Source organism: Musa acuminata, chromosome BXJ3-10, assembly GCF_036884655.1.
Source record: "Musa acuminata AAA Group cultivar baxijiao chromosome BXJ3-10, Cavendish_Baxijiao_AAA, whole genome shotgun sequence".
In the NCBI taxonomy this organism is placed as follows: domain Eukaryota; kingdom Viridiplantae; phylum Streptophyta; class Magnoliopsida; order Zingiberales; family Musaceae; genus Musa; species Musa acuminata.
Genome location: NC_088358.1, coordinates 5,632,850 through 5,656,089, shown reverse-complemented (window position 1 = coordinate 5,656,089; position 23,240 = coordinate 5,632,850). Strand labels below are relative to the sequence as shown.

At 34.5% G+C, this 23,240-nt stretch overlaps 1 protein-coding gene across 5 annotated transcripts in view; it reads right to left on the bottom strand.

Moving 5' to 3' along the window:
- Positions 1-23,240, bottom strand: part of LOC103999759 (AP-1 complex subunit gamma-2-like) — a 108,972-nt gene that overhangs the window by 82,714 nt on the left and 3,018 nt on the right. For 4 of the 5 annotated variants that reach the window (XM_009421598.3, XM_018818966.2, XM_065170175.1 and 1 more), the window contains 4 exons: positions 20,910-21,083; positions 15,010-15,189; positions 11,859-12,013; positions 1,964-2,054 (listed from right to left, as the gene is read on the bottom strand). In XM_009421598.3, coding sequence (XP_009419873.2) covers positions 1,964-2,054; positions 11,859-12,013; positions 15,010-15,189; positions 20,910-21,083 — 600 coding nt within the window. The remainder of the gene's footprint in view (positions 1-1,963; positions 2,055-11,858; positions 12,014-15,009; positions 15,190-20,909; positions 21,084-23,240) is intronic. The other variant, XM_065170177.1, reaches the window with a different exon arrangement.

The window sequence follows — 23,240 nt, the reverse complement described above, 5'->3', positions numbered from 1 at the left end:
CATACGACTATTTGTTTTGCCTTCTAAAGTCTTTGTTTTCTCCTTCCTCTCTTTTATCTCTTGCACTCAAAGTGTTTGCTGAATTGCTTATAAAGCTTCCCTCTTCGCAAGATGTCGAGACTTACTCTTTTTACAAGTCCTTCGAGACCTGAACGAGGTTATAAATTAGTTGACTCTTTGCAGAAGGATATTGCAAGGGCGCGTTATGATTTAGACAATCCCAACTAAGTCCGAAAAGTTGGCGCAAGAGTGTTTCACGACTTAGGCAACTCCAGCTAAGTCTGTGAGTTTGCCATAAGGGTGTCTCATGACTTAGGCAATTCTAACTAAGTCCGTGACAATGTGTCAGAACACCAGTACCAACAAGACAACCAATACATATTAGTTCAACTAGGGACTTATACGCCTGGTCGATACAAGACAGCAAACCTTGCTTCCTATTATATTGTTGGTTCACAATGATACAGCTTCTGCCATATTATTTCATTAGCAGCACATAATTTACTAGGATTAAATACGGTGAAAAAAGTTCCACGCATGGGTCCTGATAATATGCCATATTGATATGAAGTGGAGTCACACTAAGGACCCACACCATCATATTAGTGGTAAGAATCGGTATATGATGTTATTATACATCAAATTTGTTAGTCTTGATTGCTTATAAGCTAAAACATGTTTGTGTATGCATGTATCTTTAGATAGAGCACATGTTCCTTTTTCTACATATGTTTCAATATAATATTTATCGTTTTCTATACTAAAACAACTTTAATTTTATGAATATTCTATGTATATATCAAGAGAAGTTGGGATACTGAATTTTATGAATATTTACTGTTTTCTAGACTGAAACAACTTTAAGATCTTGACCTACTGAAATTGACCTAGAAGTGTGTCACCATACGTGGCAGTGTACGTGGCATATTGATGCATGCATCAATATGCCAACATGGCTTGGATCGTGCAGATCTAGGTTTTGGTTGGTTGAAAGCAGCCTAAAGTATGCCGTGATACATGCCGGTATATTGAGTGTTAATACGATGGCATAGATGAAACCTGTACCGGTCTAACCATGGAACGACACATATATGACACCTGAAATGTCAATTATTGAAAATATAATATCAACATCCTCAGGTTGAGGCAATCAGGTTTTGGTTGGTTGAAAGCAGCCTAAAGTATGCTGTGATACATGCCGGTATATTGAGTGTTAATACGATGGCATAGATGGAACCTGTCCCGGTCTAACCATGGAACGACACAGATCTGACACCTGAAATGTCAATTATTGAAAATATAATATCATCCTCAGGTTGAGGCAATCAGACAAGGTAAAAATAACAGAATTGGTATTCTTTGGGATATCTAGAAGACTAGAACAACAAGTAATTATCCTGAATACATATTTCAGATATTAAACAGCCTACAGAAGCAGTTGATTAATTCAGAATTAGTTTTAAAAGAATATTTTTAGCATGCTAAATGTTCTTAATTGCTATGCTATGTAAGAAAAATCTATAAAATTTTGAGCTACATTGAGAATTCCAAAATGAAAGGCGAAAACCTAGTAAGGAGAAAATAGGAATTAATTTGTCAAAGATCAAACTCTAAATTCTTCACATATCACTTATACTTGTTTCCTAACAGAACATTTAAAAGTGCAAATCATGATCAAATTCCAATATTCATAGTAAGAAACACTCTCTTCATGACCACTGGAAGACAATGTATGAATTAGAGAAGGAAAACAATCTTCCAAAAGGAATCAAAGAAGGAAAAAAACAAATAGGAGCAGGTGGATACCTTAACTACTAGGCCAGAAGAGTGCAGCAAAGAGAACAATCTAAATTTAAAAGTGCATTAATATGAGGTTTTTGAACAATTAGAAGCTGCAAATAGCTAGTTTTTCTAGTTTGCAGGTGATTTAAGTAGTGTTAAACAGAAAAATAATGCTCCCTACCTTCACACGCTCTAGGATTGTTGTCCTGTGCCTCTGCACTGCTTGTGACTCTATGGTGACAGCCTTCATCAGCATGTTGAGTGCAACATATCTAAAGGAAAATGGTAAAAGTAATTTATAAATGATACCATCTATAGAGACGATTAAAAAAAAAATTTAAAATTAGAGAATATGTAGCTAACTATCCCTTAATGCAAGTACATCGAACAAAAACAGATTGACACACAAATTGCTCTGAAGAAATAATGAAGATTTCTCCGAAGATATAAATGGTAGATATAAGAGCAAAAGATCATTCATGAAAGAAAATGTTGATATTTAGATGACTCACAGAAATTGAATTTTTAATCTAAAAATAACAAAGAATATAAATGTGAATAATTTTACATAGGGTTCTTAATTTCAATTTATACCACCCAATATAAGTAGTATGTACCGGTCCGAGAGGATACCGGTACGCAGACCACCCTCTACCTAGTGGTACTAGTGTTTTTGTATCGAGCGATATGAGGTTTGTGCCAGGTAGTAACAATAAAAATCCGATCGTTGCCGAGTGTACCGATCGATATGCCCCAGATTTTGACCCGATATTTTTGGACTAGTACCTCTAGATATTTTTTTAGGTTTTTCAGCTCTTTTTGGGCTTACCGTCAGTATGCCTCGATATACTATCGATACGTCTCGGTACGTACTGTACTGAGTAGGACTCAATACACAAGTACGGACCGAAATTAAGAACCTTGATTTTACATTTAACAAATGTAGGAAAAAGGCCACTTTTTACAAACACTAACATGGAGTATGTGTATGGAGCCATTCCACATAATATTAGTCATGAATGAAAATCTTGGTCCAATACCAATACCAGTCATAAGTGGAGGGGCACAATAATGGTATTGCACAACATAGTGACATTCAATATTGGTTAGTGCTAGTCTTCACCACCCAAATCAAAGAAAAGAGTAGAGAACAAGATGTATAGCAATCGGAGGTAGAGATCGCAGGTACATGGACAAAGAGGGAATGGAGGAGAAGGCAACAGCAAAGGTGAAGAAGAATGTAAAGTTGAAGAAAGACAAAGGAGAGGAGAGAGAATAAAGAGCTAAGTAAGTTCAATAGAAAATATATATTTGGCAAAACCAATACCAAATGATAATATCGGGCATTGATTAAAGTCATGATCCAGTATTGATATGGTCCTCGGACATAGCTATATGCTACTCTACCATGTGTAGGTATGGGCTGCTACTTACTAGTGATCAAACTAGCTAGTATTGATCAGATTTATTTAAAGGAGACCCTAAACCTAAATATGTCTAAATAATTAATATGAAGTTATGAGGGCAGGCCTTGGTACAAAGGCAAGGTTGCTCCTTTGCAACTTGGGAGATCAATGTTCAAGTCACGAAAGCAGCTTCTTTAATTATTTAAAGATAAGGATACGTACATTGACATTCCCCAAACCCTACATTGGTAGGAACCTCGTACACTAGTATACCCTTTTAATCAATATGAAGTTATGAACCTTAAATTTTGACTAAATATAACCTAAATGATGAATCAAACCATGTTTTTACCATGAACTACAAAACATATATGAAGAAAACATGTATAAAATCATGTAAGTGTCCTATACTTAATACATGAAAGTAAGGTATGCAATACCATACCATACTGGTGTTTCGAGGTTGGCTCGGTACGATACGATATCGTGTATCGAGCGGTACGCCAGGGCATACCGAGCGGTATGCCTAATTTAGGTGTAAAACCCTTCGAAAATACTTGAAAATAAAAAAAAAAAGTTAGGATAGGGTTTTTAAGTTAGAAATAAATATAGTAATAGCATAAGTTTAGTAAATTCAATATAAATTAGGTAAGAATAATATCACATATCTTTTTCGGGCTTTGAAGAATATCTTGTGCAAGGCTCATATTTCGGTCCATTATAGATTGTCCTTATGTAAATATTGAAATATCTACAGAAAAATCATTTGAACAAGAGAGCACAAATGTGAGAAAAAAAGAGTTTGTAGAGTTTAGGAGAGTATGAGAATGTAATGGTGTGTCCTTTTGTAGAGTTTAGGAGAGCACAAATATGAAAAAAAAAGAGTTTGAGATAGTTTAAGAGAGTATGAGAATATAATTGAGTGAAATAAGGGAGACGAAGGGTTTAAATACTATGAGAAATGGCTCCAATGGTCAATTTGATCGTTGAAGTACTATAGCACTGTTACAGTGCGATAACGGTCGAAATCAACCGTTACCGAGTTGTGTCAGGCGGTAACGATCAAAATTTCGACCGTTACCGCCCGATATTATCCCGTATCGTCCGATATGGGGCGCTTTTAAACGTTCCGCTCGGCAGCGGGCGATCTGCATACCGGTATGCCGTCGGACCGGTACATACCGCCCGTATCGGACGATACCATTCGAAATTGTATACCTTGATAGAACACATATGACAACCAATGTCATACCTTATAACTAGCCTGCTACTACCAAAATGGTTATCATGTCTAAATGGGATATGATTTCAAATCCTTATTGTGACTCGATTGTTTATCAATATTATAATTTTAAAAACTCATGAAGATGCTTTTATGGCGTCTAATAATGGTAAATTATAAAATATAAACGAAACAAAGTAGCAGTAGTGTGGTCTCTTTATCAATAATCATCCATATGGTAGTAGGCTCTTAGGACCAAGTTATACAGTTTCGAATTATACCACCCGATACGGGTGGTACGTACCGGTCCGACAACATACCGGTACATGGACGGTCCGAGCGGAATGCTTAAAAGCGCCCCATATCATACGATACGAGGTTATATCGAGCGGTAATGATCGAAATTTCAACCGTTATCACCCGGCACAACTCGGTCACGGTCGATTTCGACCGTTACCGCTCGGTAATAGTGCTCCAACAGTTAAACTGACCATTGGAGCCCTTTCTCATAGGTTTTTAAACCCTTCTGTTCCCCTATTTCACTTCATTTCATTCTCATACTCTCTTAAACTATCTCAAACTCTTTTTTCTCACATTTGTGCTCTCCTAAACTCTACAAAACAACGATTTGTAAATTGAATCGAGACTAATTTAGGAAGATTAAGAGAAAGAACTTTCTAATCAAGATATATGTATTCTCTTTCTTTAATTAAAGAGTAATTAAGATCTTTAATATTATGATTAGTATGTTTAATATTGATTAATTCGAAATTAAATACTTAATAGGTCAAATATTTATATTTCATGCATATTAAATATTGAAAGATATTTATGATAGTAAAATAAGTTTAATTAGGTTTTATTAAAGTTATTGAATGTTGCAATTATTCATTTTAATGATGATTTAATCAAAATTTGATCGATTTTATGTCAATTCAATGTGTTTAATACCTATTAGGGTGTTTGCCATATTTATAGTGTTGAAAGAGAAGTAATTAGTGAGTAATTAACTATGTTAATCATGTAATTAGTGTATCTAATGATGATTTCATCGTAATTTGAACTAATATGGGATCAAAATTAAGTATTTAATGCTTTTTTTATGTGTTTGACATATATATGATGGTAAAATAGGTTTAATTAGGTTTTATTAAAGTTATTTAATGCTGCGATTAGTCATTTTAATGATGATTTAATTAAAATTTGATCGATTTTAGGTCAATTTAATGTCTTTAATACCTATTAGGGTGTTTGACATATTTATAGTATTGAAAGAGAAGTAATTAGTGGGTAATTAACTATGGTAATCAGGTGATTAGTGTATCTAATGATAATTTTATCAGACCCATATTGGATCAAAATTATGTATTTAATGTTTCTTTTATGTATGTAACATATTTATGATGATAAAATATGATTAGTTATGTTTTAATAAAATTATTTAATGCTGCGATTAATGAATTTTGATCGATATTTGATCAATTCAATATATTTATACTTTATAGCTTATTTGATTTAAATTTAGTAGGATCATGGCACCAAAGGAACAGCCACATGATGATACATGGGTTCATGCCCGAAAGATAGATGAGAATCGTCATCATTAGCAATGTATTTATTGTAACTACATTAGCAAAGGTGGAGGAATAACTCGAATGAAAATGCATTTGGCTGGCGGGTATCCTGATGTTGCAAAATGCAAGAAGGTTCCGACGGAGACCTGTAAATTATTTTAAAGCAAGCTATAACAAGCAAAGGAAGATACATTAAAAAAGAAGGCAAGAGTTGAGGAAGAATATTATAGGGCTACACAGGAACTAGTTTATGATCAGTATGAGGGTTGTGGTGATCAAGTCGACCCGAATCTCACAGCTGGGATTTATGCATCATTGGAGTATCAATATACGGTCGATGAAGCAATGAGGCATCGATGACTTGACTCACAATTGGAGCATGGCAGTGGTAGTGGAATCCAAAGGTCGGCTAGCATGAGGCAGCCAATTGCTCCTTCTCAATTAGGTTGAACTAGTAGCATAAGGTATGGTGGACTTCGTGGTTTTATGAGAAGTCTTAGCAGGAGGTCCACACCAGATATTTTTGATATTGATCCGCAAGCCTATCCCCTACAAACAACGAAACAAACACAGATTAACGATGCATACACAAAAGAAAAAAAACGAGATATTGGGAAGGCAATCTCAAAATGGTTCAACTTCTACAGGATTCCAGCTAACACAGCCCAAGGTCCACATTATCATAACATGGTCTCTTCTATTCAAAAGTCTAGCACGGGGATCCAACCTCCAACACCGAGGGAGATTTACGACGTGTACTTAGATGAGGAGGTGGCAGAATTGAAGGATTGGATCAAATCCTTCAAGAGGCAATGGGACGAATATGAGATGACACTAATGTGTGACAGTTGGACAGGACCAACAAGAATGAGTATTATCAACTTTCTTGTTTATTGCAATAGAAGAGTGGTGTTTTATAAGTCAATTAATGCTTTTGAAAAGATCCAATATGCAAACTACATTGAGAGCTTGATGGATACTATAACAGAGGAGATCGGACCACGGTATGTTGTCCAAATAATAATCGACAATGGAGCGAATTTCAAGAAAGCTGGTTTGCAATTGATGGAAATAAAACTTTGTTTTGGACTCTATGTGCAACTCATTGCATAGATCTAATGCTGAAGGATATTGGTGAGCTGGACACGGTCAAGAATTGTGTAACTCGAGTACAATCAATTACAAAGTTTATATATAATCATCAATGGGTCCACGCTTTAATGCAAAAGTATGTAAACGATGAGAAACTCCGACCTAGAATTACTCGGTTTACTACCAATTTTATTGCATTAAAGTCATTACAGCAAAAAAGGCATGGCTTGAAGACAATGTTCACCTCACAAGAGTGGTCTGATTCCAGATATTCGAGATTGAGTGATGGAAAGAAGATAGAAAAGTCCATTCTTTCCTCTAGATTTTGGGAGACCACGACAGAAATCATAAAAAGTGTGGACAAGCATCCACAGATGCCGTATCTTAAATATATGTTGATTTCAATAAGAGCGGAGGTCAGGAAAGCATTCAAAGATGATTTTAAGGCCGACCAATACGTACGGATCATTGATCGTCGAACCAAAGTTCATATGGATCAAAATATCCATAATGTAGGTAAATTCATATTCAAAATAATTTAATTTATTATTTTTTAGATAATAAAAAATCATACTAACAAAATTATGTTTTGTAGCGTATTATCTAAACCCGACAATTCAATATCGGTATACTTTCGGAACACAAAATAATTTACTAATGACACTACGAAATGTTATATATCGGCTCTTGCCAAACACTACTGATGCAGCCGATGCGCTTATGAAGGGTTGATTATTTCGAGAAACAGTTGGTTCATTCTCCGACGTTGTGGCTGTATCATGTCATTACACTATGGATCCTAATGAGGAAAAGTTACACATATTGATTATGAATTATATTTAATATTAATTATTTGTTATACTAATAAAATCTTGTTTATTTTTTTTTTAGTCGAGTGGTGATTATAATTTGGAGGGGATACACCACATTTAAGGAAGGTTGTCGTTCGTATACTTTCATATACGATAACATGTAGTGGTTGCGAACGTAATTGGTTAACGTTTGCATTGATTCACACGAAGGTCCGCAACAAACTCTCCTACAGATAGTTAGAGAAACTGGTATATGTCCATTATAACATGCGGCTAAGATTGCGATGTGCTGAGCTGGATAGGGAGCCAAAGGAACCAAATATTGATCCCATCGACCTCCAATTCTACAACGAAGATTTAGAGCCAACGTTAGATTGGGTTGAAGTAGTAGAGAACCAAGAGGATCCTCTACTTGATGAGGATCGATCCTCAGCATCCTTCACGTTTTATCACCGAGACAATAAAAGAAAAAGAAGCATAACCCCAACAGATGGAAAATCCCCCTCAATCACAACGTGGCAGGAGTCAAACAACATCGAGTCAAACTACTCGAGGAACTACAAACACCCAACGGTCATAGTCATCGGCCCAGCATGCAAAGGCAAAGGGGAAGGCAGTAGCATTAGTTGCATAATTGGAAAGAATCGAGTCGGGCGATGAGACACCTTCACAATCACATTCAACAACTCGCTCGGTCTAGAGACATGACAGTAACACGGACAGTAGTGCCTCGACGGATGATGGTGGTGATGTCGAGCAGTCGTTGGTCTCATCTACACAACTTGAGGGTGGTGCATGGACTGAGGAGTAATATTTTATACATGCCACCCAAGATTCAGGTCATGGAACTCGACAAGGTACTGGTCAAGTTTATGCGCGGAAGGGGAAGGGAAAGGTAGTGGATGAATTTGAGAAGATGCAATAGAGCCTATATGATGTAGACACAGAAAGAAGCACATCGTACTATGGAGAATTATATGGGCAACAGCAGTACGGTGATAGTTGATGATCCTTCTATGAGCGACAATATGATACAGAGCAACAGATCAGTAGTGAAAGTAGAAGCTCTGACATTCACCAATACATGCCTCAGGAGCTGACTCGAACAAATGTGATTCATGACGATCAGCCTACGTTCATCACCACATTGATGCATCAATAGCATACGGTGTATCAATACACTATGTTGTGGGATTAATTTTATGATTGGGTCCAACAAACATATCATATTGATATGCAGATGTATAGGATCGAGGATCCCGATCCACCATCCGTGGAGGCCTGTCATTCGTTTTGATGTTAGAATCAGCTATTAGGTATATCTACATATGTGATTATTTATTTTATTTGAATTTTAGAATTTATATTGTAACAAAATAGTCTAACAATTCAAATGATTTTTCTATATATATTTTAATATTTATATAAGGGCAATCCGTAACGGACTGAAATACGAACCTTGCACAGGACTATTCCTCAAAGCCCGAAAAAGATATATGATACTATTCTTACCTAATTTACATTGATTTTGCTAAACTTATACTATTACTGTATTTATTTCTAACTTAAAAACCCTATCCTAACTTTTTTTTTATTTTCAGGTATTTTCGGAGGGTTTTACACCTAAATTAGGTGTACCACTCAGTACGCCCTAGCGTACCGCTCGGTACACAATACCATATTGTACCAAGCTAATCTCGAAACACCAGTACGGTACGGTATTTCAATCCTTGCATAGGACAAATATAGTCATAGTAAATAGCAAGTATAACTGTATCAGTTATAGTGCAGTAGAATTGCAATTGTCATCATTAAGGTTTAAACTTTAAAATATTGTCATACCAACCAATATGGGTCAAGTATTCATTGGTTGACATGGTCAACCAAGACATGATCCAAGCAATTTAATCTGGTTCAATCTGGCCTAGGCCATATTACTTGATAAACTCATCATATCATGTTTACCACGCAATAAGCAGATCAATATTAAACTGTACTGGACAATAAGTTTACCTCCCACTATGATTACCATTTTTTTTATAATTATCACTATCAATTTTTTTATTTTTCTTCTTTCTTTCTATCACATGAACCCTCTCTCTCGTCCTTTCCCTACTGACCAAGTCATCATAGCCTTTTCTTGTTCATCTCCTCCTCTACCTCTGCCAACGCCTCCTCCTCCTTTGTCCCTTCTCCTTCCCTCGTCTCGCTCTCTCTCTCTCTCTCTCTCTCTCTCACACACACACACACACACACACACATTGGTATGTCGATCTGTACCGGTACCTTACGAGTCTGTTGCCAACTCATGTTGCCAACTTCATGAAACATATGAAGTATCAAATCCAGAGAAGGCTGCAAAATAGGATGAAGCACAATCACTCGATATGAACAAGTAATGTACATATATTGGTAACATGTTTCTGAATACTAGACACTGTTGCTTAATCCTAAGAATCTCTAGCTACATGTGCAACAATGTGGTTGAAATTGAATCATTTTGCAATCATATTTTTGTATCCCCATTTTTTAATATATTTTGCAATCTTTAGGGGAAGTCATTGGATCAAGATTGAAAACAATTGGAGTTGGCATTCTACCATGTAACTAAGGAAACCCATATGCCCCTCGGAGCTGCCTTTATCTAGTCCGGTGTAACATTGGGCTGCCTCAAATTGGCACTCATACCTAACCCATGTGCACTGCAGCCACTGGGTTACCTCATCATGGAAGACCCGTTGAACTCATATGATTCAACACCACTATCATTATCATGCATATATTGGGAGGAACCACCAAACTCATATCAGTGTTCATGACCCCGTTCAAAAATTGATGCATCAATGATATATTATAGATCCCGGTTGCAAGCTTGGAGTCCTCGTGGACATTGATTTCATGATCGTTGCCCATGATAGATAAATATCTCAGATGCATGCTTGTCAAGGTCCTCCCTCTATACTTTCTATTATAGCCTAGGGACTTATCCAAGCAACAAACTCTAGCCTAGAAGCTTGTCTATCTCTTGGGTTCCTTAATACCTTTGTTGTCCACATAAAATCCATGGACTATCAATTAGGTGTTTCCTCCACCTTAATCAACATAGTTGCAGTGAAAGCAGTATCAATGATGGCGGCGTTCCGAACGACAGTTGTGCTGCCACATTGAATCAATATTCTAATCTTCTGCATCATTTCCTAAGAATATTAACAAACTCATTAGATTCACAATTTTATAATTTACACTTGATATTGGAATTATGGCCTATATTTAATTTAAATTAATGGAAACCTAGACTACATATACAAGTATCTAACCTAAATCTCTGAAATCTAAGTTGGATCCACATGGATTTCGATCGGATCCATATGGAACTTGGCCAGATTCATGGATCCGCATGATATATGGATGCACCCCAGGTATGAAAATGTACTCCTAGGAGGCATCAGCAGTACATATTATTATCTGTTCCATGATTCCAAGAAATACTGGATCATTTCAATTTTTTAGTATCAATTTAAAGGCGCTAAGTTCTCTTGGAGCGCTGGCATAAGGTGCAAGGTGAGGCGCATGCCTCACTGAAATATGCCCTGTTAATATATTAATTTTTTTGTAGAATCAATTAAAATATAAAATGAACAAACACTTGCCAATCTAACAAAGGAGTAAAATTCAAACAGAAGAACAGAGAAAAAGAAGTTTTCATTTTATATAAGAAAGAGTACCAACAAGATGAATAAATAGCATAAATACCAAAAGTCTAGAAAGCAGAATTTAAAAGTGAAAAGGGAAACAGAGAAGAATCTTGATAATCACTATGTATCATATTTGAGCATATTTGGATTTTCAGCATTAATAATTAATTGCTTGGTAAAATGTTCGCTACAGATCACCAGGAACTGATAGCATAGATAGTTCTAACTTCTAAGAATTAATTCTGTTTTACTGAAAGAAATTAATTATATATGACCTGATGTTGTTGTCATGATTTGACAAGAATCTACCCAGAATATTAACTGCAAGCACACGGAGACCACTGGTAGCTTCTATACCCATTATCGTTTCAACACATTCATATAGTACAGCATTTCCAGCATTTTTCTTTGATTCAGTTTTTGATGCAACCTACAAAAATGTATAGAATGAACAAAAAAAATAAGATTTTGAATTTGATAACATCTCAGATCTGATATCGAATCAAACGATGAATTAAGAACTCACAACCACAAATTATTACTACTTATTTTAGTTTGAGCAGAAGGAAGATCTTGTGAGCAAAGCAAACGACCTTTTACACCATAAGAACTATAAACAGAAGAAAGAAGTAAAGCAACACATATATCATGTGTCGGTTGACCAGGTAAAAACTGGACCAGTACCAGCCCAGCTGGCACAAACAATATGGATTCAGTGCCCAAGATTATAAACCTTGGTCTCAATAGATAATGGCTAATCTTCTAAACAGAAAACCAAATTAATTTAGTTTATCATATAAGTGGGTGGTCTTTTGCAAATTTCATAAGTTGTCATATGAACATCTATTACAACCCTGCATTAGTTACTAAATGAGAAGAAATGTCAAAATTAAAAAAAGAGGCTTGGTTCGGTTGAAGATTCTAAAGAAAAAATTAGGGAGATAAGTTTTGCATTGGTTATAGATTTCTTCCTTAAAAGGAAGTTTCTTCTTAATTCAAGAATCTATAAAAAGAAAGCCTATCAATCAGATATTTCTTCAAGGAAGATGATTTGTCAAAGAAATATGAAAATACATCTTCCTTGGAGAAGGAAAGATGGAACGATTGGTATGTTTTAATTTATAATAAATAATTGTTATAGCATTATTTTTATTTTTTAATTTACTCTTCTTCTTCTACTTTGGAGTCAAAAAGGGGGAAAGGAACTAAACTAGGACAGGTATCAGTGAGTAAATGTATGATAAATAGTTTCTCTTTCCCACATTATATATGTAAGTGGTGTCAGCCAAATTCTCTTTCTTGATGGCATGGTTCCATCATTTCCATGTGAGACGTGCAGAAAAATGATATCTTATCCCTTGGAGCAGTTTTTTGAGCCACAGTGAGTCTGATTAATTTTTTTAATATTTATCATTCACCATTAAAATATTTCCATTCACATCATGAACTTTTCCTTTGCCACATATTATTCTTCCTTTAATCACCCTTTTCCCAAAGTTTCAATAGCTCATTAACTTAATTTCTTTATGATAATAAAAACAATTTTAAATATCTCTCTTTTTCATGTACACAAGCACCAAAAAATTTCTCTCTATACAATTGTCAAATTTTCAATTCAAAAATTTTGTGAAATATACTATTCAAAGTTTTAAACAAACTACTTATATCCAAATTTACCTATCTTTAACCTTTTTAAAGATTCCTTTAAATCATTTCAACAAGTTTTATAAAAAAATTCTATGATTACTAAATTTACCATTATTTCATATCTTCAAAGCTAATTAAATATAGAATGTTCTTGAAATAACTAATTTCTCTCTCTTTCCTTAAATCTCCATATCCTTAGCAGGAACATTTTGACTATATGGAAGTTATTACAAAATATGGAGAAATTATATTTACAAATTGTTCCATTTTTGGCATCCCTCCTCCATCTTTAGCCAATGTGGGTGATGCTTTGGGTTCTCAATGTTCTAGCGAACCTCCACTGCCAAGGAACCATGGCAAATAAAAGCATTGCACTCCCATATCCTAGCCCATCACAATAAAAATTCCTCAAGCACACCAACTATAGGATCATGTATATTGCCACTGACTACTCTCACCTTTGCTCCATTAGGAATATTAGATGTGGCAAAGGAAAAAGCTTTTGAATCAGTGCCTTCGTTCAACAAATTATCTAAGGCAGATAAATAATGAACAGATTTTTATTTTTGTGAAGGAACCGAAAATAAAATAAAATTTGGGCATGGACTTCCACTTATAAATGGAGCCCATCTAGCAAACCCGAGTAATGTTCCACAAAGGAAAAGCATCAAATTTCTTAAAAAAAGAGACGAGGAAGACAACTCATATGACGTGTTTTTCTTCTCTTCTGTATATGATTTTTAGTTCTTAACAAGCTCTAGTTGGCCAAGTTGAGTTCGGCCTTGCTCAACACAAGTCATGGTATAACTGAGCATAAGCCAAGCCAAGCCCAGATAATGTCAAATATAAAAGATACCTAGCTACATCAGACTCGAGGAATAAAAGCCCTAGATTCAACTGACCACTCAATCCCAATTGGCACAATTTGTACAAGTAAATTAAACAAAATATTGGACCAAAGTCATCTTCAAACATCATAGAACAAGAATGTTCAAATTTATTAAAACTTAGCAATTAAGATTTCACATACCAGTATATTACAGCCATTAAGGGGAGAAACAAAGGAAAGGAAAAGCAACAACATTATTGAGGTGCAACGGCCACATATTTGTGAGAAAATCTGCTCATCCTGAGTTTCATCATAGTACTTGGACTGCATGCAATTCAAGAAGACTACAACAAAAATTAATGGCAAACACACTACTGTTAGGATCCAACTCAACTGCATTGCAAAATTCATGTTTAATTTCAAGTAGGTTTAACCTCATTGCACGAGGGAACCAAATCAGGTTCACGTGCCTAACAGACACATCTGTGGAAAAAATATGATTGCCTTGACTTAATATTCTCTGACTCTGTGATTTATATCTAACATCATATATGACGGAAATGTAAAGTTACAAAGATATCATGGAGGGACAAACAGATAAGATATAGTTGATAAAAACAAACATGAACAATGATATTACCATGCTAATGCTCAAGTACAAGCGAATATGCAATTACATAGTCCCAGCTCTAGTATACAGCTCAGAGAAATAAACTATACCCTAAAAGTAAGATGGAAGACATAACTCCAACCTGTCTCCACAGTTTGGGAGACCAAAAAAAAGCTATACATAAGTTTGTGGGTTTTCATGGACTATGCCTCATGCTACAGCCAAGAAACTTTTTATACAAATACAGTACATCTCACAAGAGCATGCATGTTACTTGTTTCATAATAGTTGCACAAGAACAATAATTATTAAAAAATAAAAAATATACAAGGAAACTCACCTGAGCAAGAATGTCAATCATATATTCACTAGAATCAGCATCTCCCTGACCCAATATCCGCATTAGCTTAAGGACTCTGATATGCAGAAAAGGATCGACAGTCCCAGCAATGTCATACTCAAGCGAATATGAACTGTTTGAGATGTCCTTCAATATACGAATCAATCTCTCTATGCAGGTCTATGATAAAGATGGAAACCATTTCATATCAAGAATTTCAATAAAGGTTTACTATATGGTTAAAATTTGTACTCTAAAAGCATCAAGATAAAAATCAATATCAATAATCCACTTAATCCAAAACAACAAACCCCTGAGGACAAAGTCTCAGATATGATGGTCTAATTCTAAAACACTGTAAATTCCACAATCTAGCACCAAGAAAGTTCAAAATAATTCGGGTGAAAAGAATAGTTGGCTAAAGTGACAAGCTGTAGTATTCGAAATAAAAATTTCTTCTAGAAAGTGAAAAATTCTACCACATTTTAGAAGCAAAAGTATGAAACAAAATGGAAGGGTACTGTAAAAAGCTAGGTGATGTGAGAGTATCCCACCTCTTTGTTTGCTCAACCCCATAACATGATATGGGAGTAAGTTAGTACCATACTGACACAACACAATCCTGCTGTGCATGCAAGTCAGTAAGCCTTGTACCGGCTGGCATAAGCCAGCACCTCCAATGCTGGTCAGCATGATGCTTTTTTTTTTTTGGCCACATTATGTTTTTGACCCATGCCAATAAGGTATCGATTATAGGTCACATGTCAGGAATGGATTGGCATGACAAGTAGGAATACCTTTCTAGAATACAGTGATTTAAAAAAGCGCTCGGGCGAGGCGTGGCGAGGCCCTTCCAGGCGGCGCGCTTCAAAGAGGCGCTCGCCCGAGCCCAGGCACTGGGCGCTTTGGGCGAGTGCTTGGGTTAAACCAGGTGACCAAACCAACGTTTTAGGTCTAGTTCGGTCAACGGTGCTTTAGTTGGTTCAATCGAACCAACTAAAGCACCGATATCAGCTGTCGTTGCCCAACCCTAACCCTGCTCGTTGCCGCTGCCGCTCCCGCTCCCACTGCTCGCCACTGCCGCTGCTGCTGCCACTCTCGCTCCCGCTGCTCGCCGCTCCTCTGCCTCCTTACACTCCCGCTCCCGCTGCCGCTGCCGCTTCCTCTTTTCTCAGTCAGCACCCCACTCATCTTTTTTCTTCTCCTTCTGTATACTGTTAATAGTATATAGTATACTGTTAAGTGTTAACAATATATTAATAATAATATTTGTATTTATTAGATTAATAATATATTATTTTGATTTTATATCTTAGATTTTCTTAATTTAATAGCATATTTTTATTTAAAATTTAAAATAATTATATTTATTAATTATATTATATATTTTTATATTTTAGTACCTCGCTTCGCTCGGGCGAGCGCCTAGCGCCTCGAGCGTTTTTTGACCTTAGCACCTAGCATTTTTTAAATCACTGCTAGAATATGAATGAGTTTGACTCACACTGAGATGTATAGATCATCATGTGAATCCCTCATGATACTTATAATAGTCAAGAACTTTATAATCATATAATTTAAGAATTTCCTTGGCAACATTATTGAACCTAAATTCATTAATAAAATAAAAAAATTGCAGCAAATTACCCTCCCCCCATATGAGAGAGGCGAGAGCGCAGGAAGAAAAGTGAAAAAAAGAATGAAAAACATAAGCATTTTGTTATTCCTCCCTAGTACATTTAATAATTTTGAAGTTGGCAACTGTCACTCAAAGAACTTCAATAGGATCAAGAGAGAAACCGTTATGTTGAAAATTCTTTCTACCCAAATATTCCAAGAAGTCGTTGGTAAAGTAATAGATGTTTTAGCCATTTAGGAATAGCTAGAAATTAGGAGAGAGGTTCACATAATCAAAGCTTATCTAATGAACGATGGAGGAAAGATATACCCCAGCTCAACTAAAAGGGGGTCTGAATATCTTTCTCAAAACTAAAGAGAAAAATGAAGTGGCTGATGATCTCCATGGTGATCTTATAGAAGCCGCAATGCTAGGCGTACTTTGATTGAACTAAGGAGAGTAATGTTCCGAGTGGTATAGAAGAAGTACATTGTGTTGAGATGTTCCCTCAAGTTGCTCAAGGTATAATATCATAGTTATCTAGAACATGGAATGTTTAGAGATCATCACATGTATATCATAACAAGAAAAAACACTTACTGGTTGTGGTAGATTGAAGAACAGATTAGTTGATTAATTACCTACAATCATGGTCTGCAATCTTCATTGTATCTTTTATTAAGATTGCTTCTACACTAGATAAGATATCCACCTTACCAAAGTATAGAATTTAACTGCCAAAGCCCTGAACAAACTTTACTAACAATTATATAGCCAAATATTCTATCATTTTGTATGTTAAGTACTAGAATTGATAACCACATATATCTTTTCCAGAGTCTTACTCTTACAAATCGTAAGTTCTAACTATTTGGGTTCGACAACATAGATCATTTTTCACAATTTAGATCTTTAAAAAATTATATATTTAGTTAAGTTAAGAGTATTTAAATCTTTATTTATAGTTTCTATTAAAGTTTGTTTATGTCTAACTCTACCTCTCGTCATACCACTTCAAATAATCATTTCACCTCTTCTGACTATTGCATTTGTAAGTCTACTAAAATATGTTCATACCGTTTTAAATGATTCTTCTCATTTTATTCTCTTTCGAAGAGATACCTAATTATTCATAAATAAAAATATTTCTTTTCATATCTTTCCTAGTAACTCCGCACATCTACCTTAATGTTCTCATCTCTGTAACACAACTTTTTTTGTATATCAGTTTTGAACTACCCAATATACACTGGTACCGTACCATACCGAGCCCGGGTCGAAACGCCGGTACAGTACGGTACAACGAACCTTGCTCCTAACACCCCTCGCCATTTTAACCCTCTAGTTTTTAAATCTATAAATAATATATTTATCAATCAACCTATCTATCTTGTTGAATAATAATTAAACTAAGATATTAAAGTTTTTATTTAAAGAAACTTCTTGTCTATCCAACTTAACTATATTCTCTTGTCTATTCCTAGTATTAATCCTACTTAATCTAAAACCTTTAATTTCTGAGGATTAACTCCACAACTTAAGTTTAGAATTAGTTTCATTTAAAAATCTCATCAACTAAGATAATATTATCAACAAATGACATACACCAAAAGGGCTATCTTGCAAATAACTTGTAAGTTCATCCATTATACTAATAGGAATCTATATAGTTCTAAGTTCTAACACCAGTAGCTATATTATCATATATATATCCTTAGTAACATCAAATAAGTAGTTGATACATGGTATGCAATTTCGAATGGTACCGCCCGGTATGGGCGGTACGTACCGATCCGACGGCATACCGATACGCGGACCGCCCGCTACCGGATGGACCGTGCTATAGTGCTACAGTAATACACTGTAGCAGTGCTACACTGCTACAGTAAGAGGAAATTGCTCGGTAAGCCTTGGTGTACCGCTCGGTACACCGATACTGTACTATACCGAGACAAGCTCGAAACATCGGTACGGTACGATATTATATACCTTGAGTTGATACATCTTTCTTTCTAAAGCCCATCATAATAAATCTATATAAACTATATTGTAGGGTTTCTCTAAATCGATAAAATCATATATAAATCTTTCTTTTTCTTTCAATATTTTTTCATTAATTATCTTAATAGATAAATAGCTTCTATTATTGATCTTCTCGGCATCAAATCAACCTGATTTTTAGAGATATTTGTTTCAAATATTATCCTATTTTTGATAATTCGTTTCCAAAGTTTCATAACATAAGTCATGATTTTAATTTCTCTATAATTAGAATAGTATTATATATCACACTTAGTCTTTTAAATTTGCACTAGAAAGCTCTTTCTTCTTTCATTAGGTATCTTTCTGAATCGAATAATTTTACTAAATAAGCTAGTTAACCAAGCTATTCCCCATTTACCTCAACAAGAATACTATTAGGTTTCACACTCTTAGTTATTTTCATCTTTTTTTGACGTCTTTCACTTCACTAGCTTTAATTTACAGACAAATGTATGATTATTAAATCTACTACTATTATCTATCATTAAAACTAAGTCATTTATGGAATGTTCATTACATAATTTATAAAAATAACTTTCTTTGTCTTTCCTTAATTTCATTATCAGTAACAAGTATCCTTTCATCTTCATCTTTAATTCATCTAATATTATCTAAATGCATATACTTTCTTTCCCTAGTCTTAGCAATTCGATATATATCTTTTTCTCCATCTTTAGTATCTAATTTGTTATAAAAATTATCGTAAGCTTTATATCTTATCATACTAACAACTCTCTTAGTCTATTTTTTAGATTTTATATTTTTAAATTTATTGTTCTTTTTATAATTTTATCAATCTTTGAAACATTATCTTTTGTAATAATTGCTTTCTACACCTCTAACTTTAGTTTCACTAGGATCAAGCTCCTAATCTTATTAGTCCAAATAATATTAATATTATCCTTGTCTAGGTTCCAAATCACCTCCCTTTCCATCTTATTGTAAAAATCCTTACATTATTTTATTATCATTTTAAAATTTCACCATCTAATCCTAGTAATTTTTTCTACTACCTTTTTCTTCTTTCATTTTCTACAACAAATGTCTAATACTATCAACATATGTTTATTAGTCAAGTTTTCACTAGCTATAACTTTATAATTCTTACATATAATTTTATCTAGTTTTCTAGTGAGAAAAAAGTTCAGTAATCAAATGTTCATCTCTATTCTGGAAGTATTTACAATTATGAGATCATATAAAGTGAAAAAATCCAAAAACATACCATCATCTTCATTTTTCTCCTCATAGCCAAAGACCCTATGCACCCCATCATTCAAATCTCCTCCAATTATAAGTTTTTCCATTATAGGTATTCATTGAATCATATCATCTAAGTTTTTCTAAAATGTTCTTTTGGTTTGATAATCTAGTCCAACGTGAGGGCCATAAACACTTATGACATTCAAAATCTTTTCTCCTAAGACAAATTTTAGAATTATTATTCTATCTCCAAACCTTTTCACTTCTACAACATATTTCTTAAGATCCTTATAACCTATGAAGGATAATTCCTACAATAGTTTTATGTTAACTTGTTTGATATACTAAATTTTAAATCTAATACTATCAATCTCTAAATGTTTTTCCTACCCCTTTAGTCTCTTGTAAGCAAATAATATTTATTCTTCTTATGATCAATGTCTACCAATTCTAATCTCTTACCTGAAAGTATTCTTATGTTCCAAGTTGCTAACCTAATCCTATATTCTTGGATTAATTTTTTTACCCACAATAATCCTAAACAATAATAGGAACCTTTCCTATTTTGCACCACACCCTTGCCTATTTTGAACCCTTCCTAGAACCTTGCTCCTCATGTCCCTTAATCCCCATCATGCAATAATAATCTAAGTCCTTGAATTTTTTATATATCAAGTAATATATAGTCCCAATTTATCTAACTATTCATGATCATTTGTTTTTACAGACATAAATAGTAAAGTAATGATGTGTTAAGTTCCCATGTAAAAACCAAGTTTACAAAAATAACAAAATTATCTAAACAAAGCCAGCAGAAGGATATCAGAATGGGGTGCACCATGGCAAGAAAATTTTTAATTGCAACCTTAATGAAAAAGTTAGATTTATAAAAATAAACAAAACTTTGACTAAGAGGGAATATAACAGTGCAACAGATGAGCACCTCAAAACCAAGGATGAGGAAGAACTAGATGAAAAGACCTGCTATTAACACTGCCATAAGCTAATAATAGATTTTGGTCATTATAAGCAGTACCTTTCTCAAATATTCAAGGACACTTGCACTGACTTTACATAAATCTGTACAAAGCTGAACACCTGCTATTAACACTCCATGATGCTTTTCCTTCAACAAAGAAGCAGCTGGACTCATTAAGTTTTCAGCCAAGTCCGAAACTTTTCTTATTATCCTGATAGAGCACAAGGCAGCCTATAAATCAACAAAACACCTCCAGTTAACTAAGAAAGAAGGCTGTTTAAATAGGACAAGTACTACATAAGCACTTGGGCACATAACTCAACTATAAGTACATAGCCTAAACTCATCCAAAGAAAAGTGTTTGCATAATCATATCTAGTTAGGGAAACTGGTGGACATACTTCCAGGCTAAACAAAAAATTATTGTTATCACATTAACATGGAGACAAATTCTGTGTTTTGTATAAGAGTAAAATTTCTATTATCAATAAGAAGAGAAAAGATCAAGCATAATCATAAATTGTAAGAAAATCACAAACAGGTACAGCAGATCACTCAGAGATTGGGGTTATTTGCACTCTTCGTACAATTTAATATCAATGCTTCTGATATTTCTTCTTTATCTAAACTTGGTGGCAAATAATTGGGCCCAAAAAGAAGGCTCAGGATTTGCCCGAGGGTCAGTGTGATAGTTTATACTGGCAGCAAAGCAATGAACACACAAGCAGAAAGCTCAGAGGCAATTAGCTTGACTGATGCGGGCAGGTCTCATAGTCGTGCAAGTTTAGATGTATTAAATGATGGGCCGCAGAAGTTGGTGAGGTTATTGTCATTCATGCCATGTCACATCAATGCAAGTAATAATAACCGGATAGAAAATAGCAAAGAAAGGCTACAGGGATGGAGCAAATGACTTCAAAAACATGATATCACAAGAACATGTTAGATAAACCAAGTATCACTGCACTAAAACACGCCAAATAGCATGAATGGTATATGACTTTAAAGCATGTTTACCTTGTGGCATGGTACAATGGTGCAAAATGTTTTACACTGTAGCACTACATACTATTTATATGAAATTGATGATTTCCTTGGTCCCATCACAAACATAAGATCATCAAAATCAAACTGCATAACATGAAGAGAAAAAATACATGAAGAGAAAAAAGATATCCCAAAAACAATTCTCATAATGCAAAATAACCAAGTGTTCAATCAAATAGAATGCTCTCCTAAAAGATGCAAAAAATCCAGTCTCATTTGACAACTTGACTATCAGCATTCAGCATAGTTAAATTTACAAAGATACAACAAAACATTAGCAATGAAGATAGTTTCAAAGTAAAATAAATGACATGATATAGTCAAGATCAACCATGAAAATTCAATTTTACCCAAAAAATCTACAAAATACCAGAGTAAGTTAGAATCCTATAAAACTTGCAGTAAATATTTTAGCTTAATCCATATTCTACATCTACCATACTTAATTCAAGCATGCCAAAGGTCTGGTCACCAAGGTCATGTGACCAGATAAGATTATTAAGATGGAATGCCAGGAAAAAAATGATGCTTGATATATATACATGCTCAATAAACTTATATGCAATACCATGAGATATACACATGATAAATAAACAAGCAGAAATGCTATGGCTTATCAGTCTAATATTACAGGTGAAAGAATCAGAACATGATCAACCATAACTTAACTTATAACTTTGATTGTCCTAATATTACAGGAGATGCTAGATGCTTGTTTGGGTGCTCACCCAAGCAAAGCAAGGTGCTTACCTTACAAAAATTATAAAAAAATAAGGATAAAGATCACTAGAAAGAAGAACTTCAATTAAATATGACTTGTGTCATTATATATGCAAATGATTACCACTAAAACATCAAAATACATGTATCTAACCATATATAGACCACTCAATTGACAAAATGATAATACAAATTTGTTCATATATAAATGACAAAACAAAAGTAATTTAAACATCTGCCAGTCCAAGAATCCAAGAGCTCTAATAATCATCAAGGTCTGCATCAACATCAGATGTTGGTGCATCATGAATTAGAGTTATATTGAGAATAAGAAAGACAAGACCAACTTGGTATGCATGTACAATCTTGGTAATTGTCCAAGGAACTTATCATCAACATCAAAAATTATAAGGTCCCTATACATGATTTCATGTTTTCATGTAGCATATAGTAGCCGTATACAATCATATAGGTTTTCTTACTACCAATCATTTTAGAGAGAAAAATCAGTCAATTTTCAGCAATGGACTAGTGACGATGAGAGATCGGTCATGATGGTCAATCAGCAGCCTAGGCAAAAGGGGATCACAAGCGGGAAGGAGTGGAATATTAAGTGGGTGA